Genomic DNA, 13,800 nt, shown 5'->3' on the forward strand with positions numbered 1-13,800 from the left:
CAGCTGGCTTTCCCCAGAGCAAGCCAGGGAGAGAATAAGAAGGAATACAAGCAAGATGAAGCCAGAGTTTTGGAATCTAATCTCAAAAGTGATACCCCATCACTGATGATGTATTCTATTCTTTAGAAATGTGTCATTTTAGCTCCACCCACACTCAAGGACAGGAGACTACACAAGGCATTAAATATCAGGAAGCAAGGATCACTGAGGACAATATAGATGCTGTCTACCACAGAACGGCAAAGCAAAAGTTGTTTTTTCCCTAATATGTAGACAATGCAAAAGAATCACACAAATGTCTAGAATTAGCAAGTCTAGCAAGGCTCATTGTATACAAAACTCAGGAAAACTAAGTTTTATACCATACACAAGCAACAAACAGTATAAGGAAATTTTACACCACCACCATTTACAAAAGAATTGAACATCAACATTGATCAGCTGAGTAACTGTTGAAACAAGAAATGGGTACTATCTTCTTTGAAAATTTTGATACTTTTTTAAAAGTATCAAACACTTGGGAACAATCTAACAAAAGATTTGTAAATCTTCAAAGAAAAGAACAACTTTTTTCTCATTTATTTCAAACAAATGGAAGGGTAAACATGGTCATGGACTAGAAGACCTAATATTGTAGATAGCAATTCTCTCCAAATTGATTTATAGATATAATACAATCAAAATTTTAAAAAAACTCAACAGGGTGAGTGTGTGTCTCTGTGTGCGTGGTGTGTAGGCTTGATCTGATATTAAAATTTGTACAAAGACAAAAAAGTCAAAAAAAGGAAAAAATGTTCAGCCATATTAATAATCAGGGAAATGCAAACTAAAACCACAATCAGACACTATTAATACCTACCACATTGACAACATTTCAAACTCTGCCAATATCAAGTTTTGGTGAGGATATTAAACAAAAGGAGTTCTCATACACTGTTAATGGGAGTGTTAATTGGGACAACCACTTTGGATAACTGCTATTATCTAGTCATCTATTTCACATTTAGTTGGTGCTTATATTTTATGATCTCTCCATAAGTATGTTATATTTTTTTTAAAAAGTAATCTTAAAAAAAAAAAGGAAAGAAAACAACTACATATACTTTCAAAGATAAGCAACAGGAAAAGAGACTCTGAAAAATAAACTCTACCTTGGAGTGAAAATAGAGCAGAAAGAGTAATTATTCTTGGCTCTAAACAGAATGCCAAAGTCTGAGAATGAATCCCGAAACACTAAAAATCTCCCATTACATTACGTATTTGGAATGTAAGGTGGTACCCAAACCATTAGGAATACTTTGATCCATTTTTAAAAGCAAAATCTGCATCAATTGTAGGAGGTATTTTGCTACAAGAAAACAGGAGCAAATCTTAAGTGCAAAGAAAAATCAGTCCAAGGAGTACTGTAAGTCAATTAGTAGGTGTTGCTCTCAGCTTTTTGGGTAATTGCGCTCAGAGGAAGACTTTCAGCTGCTCCATAATCCAAGTGCACCACAATTTTACAAAAGGGCAAAGCAATGCTAAAAAATTAACAAAGTGCTCACCTAAAGGCCAGTCAATACAAAAGCCCAAATCTTACTTTCTATTTTCTCATAGAAATTAATGACTGATGAAGATCATTGGCAAAGGCATTTGAGGATGCTCTCTAACTGATCTAAATAAATGCGAAAAAAGAAACACGAGGTATGGCATTTTAAAAAAAAATAAATTTATTTACATTTCACTTACTTTCAAAAGGATGAAAATATATAACGGAAGTAGTCTCATTTTATTTAACCCATTTGTGTTTGACTTAGAATCACAGGTCTAAGGGTACCCAAAGAATTTATCCAGTTCAACTTTCCATTTTTAGCTAGGACTGAAATTATACCATTGCAGGCAGATGAAAATCTACTCCACTTATAGGTAAACATCAACTAATATATATGTTATAAAAACACTAGCTTTAGTAAAATCTGTCATAATATCCAATAAATCTGCAATAAAAGACATAGCCATCACAATATAAGACATTACAAAATTTATGTGCAGCAATAAAAACTGGAATTTATACAGGAGAAATCATAATTGGCTACTAAGTCAATAGCATCATATTAACAGTACCCAGTGTCTTTCTTATTCAAGTATACACACTATTTTTAAGACTTAAAATTAAGTCTTAAGGCTGTAATAAAGATATTAGTAGCTAGGATGTATATACACAATTATTTAATAAACACCATAAAAAAGAAAGCAGAGATAAAAATACCCTTAAATTTTGTAACAATTACAAACATGTTAACATTATCACTATATATTTGACTCATAAATTTTAACCAATTTATACACTTTAAAAATAGCATTGAGTTTTATAAAAATACTAATGACTAAACATTTTTAAAAACTAAGGCAATCTTTATCTACATTTCAGTAGTCTTTGTTTTATGCTTTTCTTTCTTCCACCACCAAAGTCTTTCTCCTAACCACCATTCACTCAAAACAACAACAGTGGTCTCTGGCGCCTGTTGCTGTGGAAGTATTATTACATTCGAAAACTTCTAGTTCTTTGAAATGGTTGGAAAGGCTTCTTTAGTGCCCACATTAGCAGCTGTGGTTTCGGTTTGGGTTTTTCAGGAAACAGAAGTGCTTCACTTTCTGGTGTAGGAAATCGTTCTTGATAGACTTCAGGATAGGATTTCTGAAACTAAAATAACGAATGGTCCAAGAAGAGTAAAAAAAGACACAGAAAAGCCAATAAAATTAGGCAGCCAAATTGTAAGAGTTTCTGAGCCTGTACTTTCCTATTTTTGTTTATTTTTGTTAAACCATTTGATTCCAATTTCTATAGAGTTAATCTATCTTTCTTTTGATCTAAGCTTCAAGTAAGTTCCCCTTTTAATCATGTTTCTTAAAATTTCCCCCACCGCCAACTACAAATAGACCTCACTTTTTAAATATTCACAAGTAACTCTGACTTCAAAATAACTTCTGTTCTACACAGCTAAATAAAATTTTGTCCCAATTACATTTCACCATTTCTCTGCTTCTCCAACTCAGTCCCACCAGCTTCTGCCCAAATGGAAGAGGGAATATTCTGGTGTATATTACTTTGTGAAAAGCTTAAAAGAGAGGCAGTATACTTTCTGTTGATCTTCACCACCAAACTCTCCTCCAGAATTACTCTGAGAATAATATGATTAGAAACCCAGAACTCTGGTGCTCTATGTGTAACCCTACACGTACGATGTTTCCCGAATCCAACTATGTAGAGTTCGGTCTTTAAAAACAACAACCACTCACCTGATCATGGATCAATCGTGATGAATAGTCAAAATTAACATATTGTGAGTTAAAAACAATTCTCTGGAACCCTAAGCTGTGTTCCCTAACATAAGAGGAACTAAAAACTTGTACTGATACCTGAGGCAAGAAACTAATTTGATAGTGGCTATCTAAAACCAATGACTTTTAAACTCTAGATATTTTACATCTGTGAATTCCATCGGATTTGCCTTTTGAAAACATGAAAAGAAATCTACCCTCACTGATCTTTACTCTGAGATTAATGTAGATGCTCTGCTAATTCACATCATGCCACATACCAAAATAAAGGACAAATATTAGAGAATAACTCTGTCAATGAAGAGTTTGGCAATGGTAACAGGTTTACACTGAAGAATATAGATCTAGGAAACTGACCATAGTGAGTAAATCATTGAGACTTCTGGAATGTATGAACTGACTAGTATACTTAGAAAACTGCTATGGCTCAGAAGATGAGATTTATATGAAGCCTATTAAAATTTTAAAAAAACAGTAGGGAGGAGAAAAATGATTTATAAAGAATATCCTTTATAGCAGCATGATTTATAATCCTTTGGGTATATCCCCAGTAATGGGATGGCTGGGTCATATGGTACATCTAGTTCTAGATCTGTGTATGTTCATTGCGGCACTATTCACAATAGCAAAGACTTGGAATCAACCCAAATGTCCATTAGTGACAGACTGGATTAAGAAAATGTGGCACATATACACCATGGAATACTATGCAGCCATCAAAAAGGATGAGTTTGTGTCCTTTGTAGGGACATGGATGCAGCTGGAAACCATCATTCTTAGCAAACTATCACAAGAACAGAAAACCAAACACCGCATGTTCTCACTCATAGGTGGGAACTGAACAATGAGATCACTTGGACATGGGAAGGGGGACATCACACACTGGGGCCTATTATGGTGAGGGGGGAGGGGGGAGGGATTGCATTGGGAGTTATACCTGATGTAAATGACGAGTAGTTGGGTGCTGATGAGTTGATGGGTGCAGCACAGCAACATGGCACAAGTATACATATGTAACAAACCTGCACGTTATGCACATGTACCCTAGAACTTAAAGTATAATAATAAAATAAAATAAAATAAAATAAAATAAAATAAAATAAAAAGAATATCCTTTTACCTGCTTGAGTTTCTTCTTCTTCTCTTTGCTGGAGAGTTTGGCATCTGTTATGACTTCCTCCAACAAGGCTGCCAGAGGTTCCTGAGAGCCGTATGATCTTTGATATTCAAATTCCTCTGGACTAATTTGACGGCAAAATGATGGAGCAGATAAAGTGATATCCATATCAGCTCCTGGGTATTTTATCTGAGGCAAAAGGATTAAGAGTGAAAGAATATAGCATATTTTCAAGTAAATTATAAGAATTAGTTCAGATCAAATGCGGGATACCTCCTTGTACTGTAGCGATGCCATGTTAGTCCTCAAAATTTGATTGGGGGAAACTCTATATTGAAAAGTAAAAGCATTCCCATAACTTCAAAATATTATTGTTTAAAGCCACAGTTTTAAATGGGATTTTTACCTTTGTAAACCCAAGAGCCATTTCAATAACAAAAAAGCTTGTGCCCTTGTTGGGAACAGGCCCCAAAATCTGGCCATAGACTGGCCCCAAAACTGGCTATAAACAAAATCTCTGCAGCACTGTGACATGCTCGTGATGGCCTTGACGCCCACGCTGGAAGGTTGTCAGTTTACAAGAATGAGGGCAAGGAACACCTGACCCACCAGGGTGGAAAACCGCTTAAGGCATTCTTAAACCATAAACAATAGCATGAGCAATCTGTGCCTTAAAGACATGTTCATGCTGCAGATAACTATCCAGAGTCCATCCCTTTATTTCGGCCCATCCCTTTATTTCCCATAAGGAATACTTTTAGTAAATTTTATGACTGGTTTGCTGTCAATAAATATGTGAGTAAATCTCTGTTCAAGGCTCTCAGCTCTGAAGGCTGTGAGACCCCTGATTTCCCACTCCACACTCTATATTTCTGCGTGTGTCTTTAATTCCTCTAGCGACACTGGGTTAGGGTCTCCATGACCAAGCTAGTCTCGGCATGCCCTCTTTTAACAAGATCTGAAATTCAAGCATAAATTAAACACATTGACTAAAATGATTCAAACATCGATAATGTTGGACATTCACTGGAACTATCCAGGCGCCTTCCCACATCTGAAGAGTCGGATTCTCAATGCCTTGAGGATAGTAGTGGCACACATTTAGCTAAGCTTTTAGGAAGAGAGGAGTACTACAACCATTTTCTAACATCTTACCCATGAGAATCAAGTAAAACAACAAATGTGCAGACAGTGCAGAAGGGATAAGGGAGAAGAAATAAGAGGAAAAAAGAAAAAAAAGACCTGTGAATAAATGAACATACATTGAAAATATTTAATTTCAGAGTCTGGAGTCTTTTGAAACAGAAGGTTGCAGATGAGGATCACAGAAGGCTTGTGTCAAAAACATTGTCTACCTCATAATGTATCCCAGGGTCAGCCCTGAAACTGTCCTAAAACAATCACTGGAATAATCCAAGCAACACTGCATTTTCAGAGAAGCACTCCCCTAAATGTGATACAGTGTAGAGGCTTAGGAGCCTAATCAAGATAACAATGATCTATAGGTTCTGAGTGCTGAATGGAACAACTGCGTGGCAATTCTAATATGTACTTGCAAGAGAGAAAAGGTAACTGGACAAATTAATCACTATTGATTTTATTCAGAGCACACTGTAGTGTCTCTTCACAAGATCATGTTTACCTGCAGTTAAATTAATCACCATAGCTCAGCCTTCTGAACTTCAATAGTAAAGGGCTCACAAGGCTGTTACTACAATATATGCCTGTGCTATGCGTGTGAATACACAAACCTAGCAAGTATATAGGGCGACATAGTTATTGCTTGATATGGTTTGGATGTGTCCTCACCCAAATCTCATCTTGAAATGTAGTTCCCATAATCCCCTTGTTGTGGGAGATGGGAGGTAACTGAATCACAGGGCAGTTATACCCCCATGCTGTTCTTATGATAGTGAGTGAATTCTCATGAGATCTGATGGTTTTATGAGGGGATTTTCTCCCTTTTGCTCGGCGCTTCTCTCTCCTGCTGCCTCGTGAAGAAGGATGTGTTTGCTTCCCCTTCCGCCATGATTGTAAGTTTCCTGAGGCCTCCCCAGCCGTGCTAAACCGTGAGCCAATTAAATCTCTTTCCTTTACAAATTACCCAGTCTTGGGTATGTCTTAGCAGCATGAGAACAGACTAATACACTGCTATAACATTTCCTTGCGAAACCTGGTGAAGTATTTCGGTTCATTTTTATTTTCTTTAGGTTTGGCTCATAAAAATATCAGAGGAAAAAAAATTAAACTAAAACAGCAGTTAAGATTACACTTTTCACCCATGCAAGTGGCAAAGGTATGTACAAGTATTAATAATATCCAGAGTAGGCAAAGGTGCAGAGAAATGAACACTCACTTTCTTATACCACTGACAGAAATGTAAATTTAAATGATCATTCTAAAGGGAAATTTGGCAATATGCTATCGATACTTTAAATATGTTCATGGCCTTTGGCCAAGCAATGCTGTCCCCAGGAATTTATTCTTAGAAAATAATCACAGATCAGCCAAAAAAAAAAAAAAAATCTACCTTTAAAAATATTTACTGTAACTGCTTCCAAAACGGGGGAAAGCATGGAAACAATCTAAATACCATCCAAAAAGTATCATTTAAATAAATTATGGTATATCCATATTATGGAATACTGTGTGGCCAATAATATTACTATAGAATAATATAACAATAATGATGATACCAACAACAAAGGCAGCTACTAATTGTAGGTTTACAATATGATAAACATTATTGTGAGCATTTCACATGTATTAAGCCCACATGTATTAATCATATGTATTAATTCCCCAGAAAAACCCTATGAGGTAAATATTAACTACTATTATTCCCATTTTACAGATGAGAAAGAGAAATATTGGGACAGATGTTGAAGCAGAGACATGTTATATAATTTGCCTAAGGTCACACAGCTAACAAAAAGCATGTCATGAATTCAAAGTCTCCTGAGTCTGTGCTCTCGGCCACTCTCATGCCAATCAAGAATAATTAATGATGGGGGAATTTTTTCTCAATGTTAAGAGAACATAAGTGGCAAGAAGGGAGGCAGGCAGGAAGGGAGGCAGGCAAGAAAGAAGGAGGGAAGGAGGGAAGGAAGGAAGGAAGGAAAGGAGGAAGGAAGAAAGGGATGAAGGGAGGGCAGGGGAGGGAGGAGAGAGGAGAGAGGGAAGAGAGTAAGGCAGGCATGGATATAGACAGACACACACAGAAAAAAAATCTGAAAAACTGTAATAATGACTATGAACATTTTAGTGTAACACTGATACCGTTTGGTGTGGTTTTTTCTATATTTCCCAGGTTTCTTCAATGTGTTAAGTTGATCATTGCAAAAAAATAAGAAAAAAATTTAATTTTAAAATTGCCTTCTAGAAAGAGCTGCACAGTTAATTATTTTTGTAATACCTCAGAAGGACGCAGTTCACTGGTCCTTAATTGTGGTGCCTCAAAAAGATCTCAAATGAGAAGAGGTCCAATCAGTCAGAAGGAGTCAAGTGGACCTTCTGCCTGCCTTTACCGAGTTTCTGCTCCCATAGACTGACATAAAAACCCCACTTTGGGGTCCACAGGATAACATATATTATAACTGGGAGGCGCGCCCAAGATGGCCGAATAGGAACAGCTCCAGCCTCCAGCTCCCAGCGTGAGCGACACAGAAGACGGGTGATTTCTGCATTTTCAACTGAGGTACCAGGTTCATCTCACTGTGGCGTGTTGGACACTTGGCACTGGACCACGGGCGCAGCCCGACCATCAACAGCTGAAGCAGGGCGAGGCATCGCCTCATCTGGGAAGCGCAAGGGGGAAGGGAATTCCTTTTCCTAGCCAAAGGAAATTGAGACACACAACACCTGGAAAATCGGGTAACTCCCACCCTAATACTGCGCTTTACCAAGGGTCTTAGCAAAAGGCACACCAGGAGATTATATCCCACACCTGGCCCAGAGGGTCCCACGCCCACGGAGCCTCCGTCATTCCTAGCACAGCAGTCTGAGATCTAACTGCAAGGCAGCAGTGAGGCTGAGGGAGGGGCGCCCGCCATGCTGAGGCTTAAGTGGGTAAACAAAACCGCTGGGAAACTCGAATTGGGTGGAGCCCACCACAGCTCAAGGAGGCCGGCCTACCTCTGTAGACTCCTCCTCTGGGGACAGGGCATAGCTAAACAAAAAGCAGCAGAAACCTCCACAGAGGTAAATGCCCCTGTCTGACATCTTTGAAGAGAGCAGTGGATATCCAGGCACGGACGTTGAGATCTGAGAACAGACATACTGCCTACTCAAGTGGGTCCCTGGCACTGAGTAGCATAACTGGGAGACATCCACTAGGTGCAGACCGACACCTCACACCTCACACAGCAGGGTATACCACAGAGATGAAGCTTCCAGAGCAAGAATCAGACAGCAACACTTGCTGTTCAGCAATATTCTATTTTCTGCAGCCTCCGCTGCTGATACCCAGGCAAACAGGGTCTGGAGTGGACCTCAAGCAATCTCCAACAGACCTACAGCAGAGGGTCCTGACTGTTAGAAGGAAAACTAACAAACAGAAAGGACACCCACACCAAAACCCCATCAGTACGTCACCATCATCAAAGACCAAAGGCAGATAAAACCACAAAGATGGGGAAAAAGCAGGGCAGAAAAGCTGGAAATTCAAAAAATCAGAGCGCATCTCCCCCTCCAAAGTAGCGCAGCTCATCGCCAGCAATAGAACAAACCTGGACGGAGAATGACTTTGACGAGTTGAGAGAAGACGGCTTCAGTCAATCGAACTTCTCAGAGCTAAAGGAGGAACTATGTAACCAGTGCAAAGAAACTAAAAGCCATGAAAAAAGAATGGATGAATGGATAACTAGAATAATCAATGCAGAGAAGACCTTAAAAGAACTGATAGAGATGAAAATCATAACAGGAGAACTACATGACAAATGCACAAGCTTCAGTAACCAACTCGATGAACTAGAAGAAAGAGTATCAGCGATTGAAGATCAAATGAATGAAATGAAGCAAGAAAAGAAGAGTAGAGAAAAAAGAGTAAACAGAAATGAACAAAGCCCCCAAGAACCATGGGATTATGTGAAAAGACCAAATCTACGTCTGATTCAGGTGCCTGAAAGTGACGGGGAAAATAGAACCAAGTGGGAAAACACTCTTCAGGATATCATCCAGGAGAACTTCCCCAGCCTAGTAAGGCAGGCAAACATTCAAATTCAGGAAATACAGAGATCACCACAAAGATACTCCTTGAGAAGAGCAACTCCAAGACACATAATTGTCAGATTCACCAAAGTTGAAATGAAGGAAAAAATGTTAAGGGCAGTCAGAGAGAAAGGTCGGGTTACACACAAAGGGAAGCCCATCAGATTAACAGCAGATCTCTCAGCAGAAGTTCTCCAAACCAGAAGAGAATGGGGGCCAATATTCAAGAATCTTAAAGAAAAGAATTTTAAACCCAGAATTTCATATCCAGCCAAACTACGTTTCATAAGTGAAGTAGAAATAAAATCCTTTACAGACAAGCAAATGCTTAGAGATTTTGTCACCACCTGGCCTGCCCTACAAGAGACCCTGAAGGAAGCACTAAACATGGAAAGGAACAACAGGTACCAGCCACTGCAAAAACATGTCAAAATGTAAAGTCTATCGAAGCTAGGAAGAAACTGCATTAACTAGCGAGCAAAATAACCAGATAATATCATAATGACAGGATCAAGTTCACACATAACAATATTAACCTTAAATGTAAATGGATTAATGGTCCAATTAAAAGACACAGACTGGCAAATTGGATAAAGAGTCAAGATCCATCAGTTTGCTGTATTCAGGAGACCCATCTCACAGGCAGAGACACACATAGGCTCAAAATAAAGGGATGCAGGAAGATCTACCAAGCAAATGGAAAACAAAAAAAGGGCAGGGGTTGCAATCCTAGTCTCTGATGAAACAGAGTTTAAACCATCAAAGATCAAAAGAGACAAAGAAGGTCATTACATAATGGTAAAGGGATCAATTCATCAGGAAGAGCTAACTATCCTAAATATAAATGCACCCAATACAGGAGCACCCAGATTCACAAAGCAAGTCCTTAGAGACTAACAAAGAGACTTAGACTCCCACACAATAATAATAGGAGACTTTAACACCCCACTGTCAACATTAGACAGATCAACCAGACAGAAAGTTAACAAGGATATCCAGGAATTGAACTCAACTCTGCACCAAGCAGACCTAATAGACATCTACAGAACTCTCTACCCCAAATCAACAGAATATACATTCTTCTCAGCACCACATCACACTTATTCCAAAATTGACCACATAGTTGGAAGTAAAGCACTCCTCAGCAAATGTAAAAGAACAGAAATTATAATAAACTGTCTCTCAGACCACTGTGCAATCAAACTAGAACTCAGGACTAAGAAACTCAATCAAAACCGCTCAACTACATGGAAACTGAACAACCTGCTCCTGAATGACTACTGGTTACATAACAAAATGAAGGCAGAAATAAAGATGTTCTTTGAAACCAATCAGAACAAAGATACAACATACCAGAATCTCTGGGACACATTTAAAGCAGTGTGCAGAGGGAAATGTATAGCACTAAATGCCCACAAGAGAAAGCAGGAAAGATCTAAACTTGACACCCTAACATCACAATGTAAAGAACTAGAGAAGCAAGAACAAACACATTCAAAAGCTAGCAGAAGGCAAGAAATAACTAAGATCAGAGCAGAACTGAAGGAGATAGAGACACAAAAAATCCTCCAAAAAATCAATGAATCAAGGAGTTGTTGTTTTCATGAAAACATCAACATAATTGATAGGCCACTAGCAAGACTAATAAAGAAGAAAAGAGAGAAGAATCAAATAGATGCAATAAAAAATGATAAAGGAGATATCACCACCGACCCAATAGAAATACAAATTACCATCAGAGAATACTATAAACATCTCTATGCAAATAAACTGGAAAATCTAGAAGAAATGGATAATTTCCTGGACACTTTCACTCTTCCAAGACTAAACCAGGAAGAAGTTGAATCCCTGAATAGACCAATAGCAGGCTCTGAAATTGAGGCAATAATTAATAGCCTACCAACCAAAAAAAGTCCCAGACCAGACGGATTCACAGCCGAATTCTACCAAAGGTACAAGGAGGAGTTGGTACCATTCCTTCTGAAACTATTCCAATCAATAGAAAAAGAGGGAATCCTCCCTAACTCATTTTACGAGGCCAACATCATCCTTATACCAAAGCCTGGCAGAGATACAACAAAAAAAAGAGAATTTTAGACCAATATCCCTGATGAACATTGATGCAAAAATCCTCAATAAAATACTGGTAAACTGGATCCAGCAGCACATCAAAAAGCTTATCCACCATGATCAAGTGGGCTTCATCCCTGGGATGCAAGGCTGGTTCAACATACGCAAATCAATAAATGTAATCCAGCATATAAACAGAACCAAAGCAAAAAACACATGATTATCTCAATAGATGCAGAAAAGGCCTTTGACAAAATTCAACAGCCCTTCATGCTAAAAACTCTCAATAAATTCAGTATTGATGGAACGTATCTCAAAAGAATAAGAGCTATTTATGACAAACCCACAGTCAATATCATACTGAATGGGCAAAAACTGGAAGCATTCCCTTGAAAACTGGCACAAGACAGGGATGCCCTCTCTTACCACTCCTATTCAACATAGTGTCGGAAGTTCTGGCCAGGGCAATCAGGCAAGAGAAAGAAATAAAGGGTGTTCAGTTAGGAAAAGAAGAAGTCAAATTGTCCCTGTTTGCAGATGACATGATTGTACATTTAGTAAACTCCATTGTCTCAGCCCAAAATCTCCTTAAGCTGATAAGCAACTTCAGCAAAGTCTCAGGATACAAAATTAATGTGCAAAAATCACAAGCATTCTCATACATCAGTAACAGACAAACAGAGAGCTAAATCATGAATGAACTTCCATTCACAATTGCTTCAAAGAGAATAAAATACCTAGGAATCCAACTTACAAGGGATGTAAAGGACCTCTTCAAGGAGAACTACAAACCACTGCTCAGTAAAATCGAAGAGGACACAAACAAATGGAAGAACATACCATGCTCATGGAGAGGAAGAATCAATATTGTGAAAATGGCCATACTGCCCAAGGTAATTTATAGATTCAATGCCATCCCCATTAAGCTACCAATGAGTTTCTTCACAGAATTGGAAAAAACTGCTTTAAAGTTCAGATGGAACCAAAAAAGACCCCGCATTGCTAAGACAATCTTAAGCCAAAAGAACAAAGCTGGAGGCATCACGCTACCTGACTTCAAACTATACTACAAGGCTACAGTAACCAAAACAGCATGGTACTGGTACCAAAACAGAGATATAGACTAATGGAACAGAACAGAGCCCTCAGAAATAATACCACACATCTACAGCCAACTGATCTTTGACAAACTTGACAAAAACAAGAAATGGGGAAAGGATTCCCTATTTAATAAATTGTGCTGGGTAAATTGGCTAGCCATAAGTAGAAAGCTGAAACTGGATCCTTTCCTTACTCCTTATACGAAAATTAATTCAAGATGGATTAGAGACTTAAATGTTAGACCTAAAACCATAAAAACCCTAGAAGAAAACCTAGGTAATACCATTCAGGACACAGGCATGGGCAAGGACTTCATGTCTAAACACCAAAAGCAACAGCAACAAAAGCCAAAATTGACATGTAGTATCTAATTAAACTAAAGAGGTTCTGCACAGCAAAAGCAACTACCATCATAGTGAACAGGCAACCTACAGAATGGGAGAAAATTTTGGTGATCTACTCATCTGACAAAGGGCTAATATCCAGAACCTATAAAAAACTCAATCAAATTTACAAGAAAAAAACAACCCCATCAAAAAGTGGGCAACGGATATGAACAGACACTTCTCAAAAGAAGACATTCATACAGCCAACAGACACATGAAAAAATGCTTATCATCACTCACCATCAGAGAAATGCAAATCAAAACCACAATAAGATACCATCTCACACCAGTTAGAATGGTAATCATTAAAAAATCAGGAAACAACAGGTGCTGGAGAGGATGTGGAGAAATAGGAACACTTTCATACTGTTGGTGGGACTGTAAACTACCTCAACCATTGTGGAAAACAGTGTGGCGATTCCTCAAGAATCTAGAACTAGAAATACCATATGACCCAGCCATCCCATTACTGGGTATATACCCAAAGGATTATAAATCATGCTGCTATAAAGACACATGCACACATATGTTTATTGCGGCACTATTCACAATAGCAAAGACTTGGAATCAACCCAAATGTCCATCAGTGAAAGACTG

General features: G+C 38.3%; 1 protein-coding gene across 2 annotated transcripts in view; it reads right to left on the minus strand.

Moving 5' to 3' along the window:
• Nucleotides 1–1,686: 1,686 nt before the first annotated feature.
• DEPDC1B (DEP domain containing 1B) overlaps nucleotides 1,687–13,800 on the minus strand; it is a 116,682-nt gene continuing 104,568 nt past the window's right edge. For both annotated transcript variants that reach the window (XM_045393738.3, XM_005556967.5), the window contains exons 10-11: nucleotides 4,442–4,627; nucleotides 1,687–2,683 (exon numbers count right to left, since the gene is read on the minus strand). In XM_045393738.3, coding sequence (XP_045249673.1) covers nucleotides 2,522–2,683; nucleotides 4,442–4,627 — 348 coding nt within the window. In that variant the 3' untranslated portion in view covers nucleotides 1,687–2,521. The remainder of the gene's footprint in view (nucleotides 2,684–4,441; nucleotides 4,628–13,800) is intronic.

Source organism: Macaca fascicularis, chromosome 6, assembly GCF_037993035.2.
Source record: "Macaca fascicularis isolate 582-1 chromosome 6, T2T-MFA8v1.1".
Lineage (NCBI taxonomy): Eukaryota > Metazoa > Chordata > Mammalia > Primates > Cercopithecidae > Macaca > Macaca fascicularis.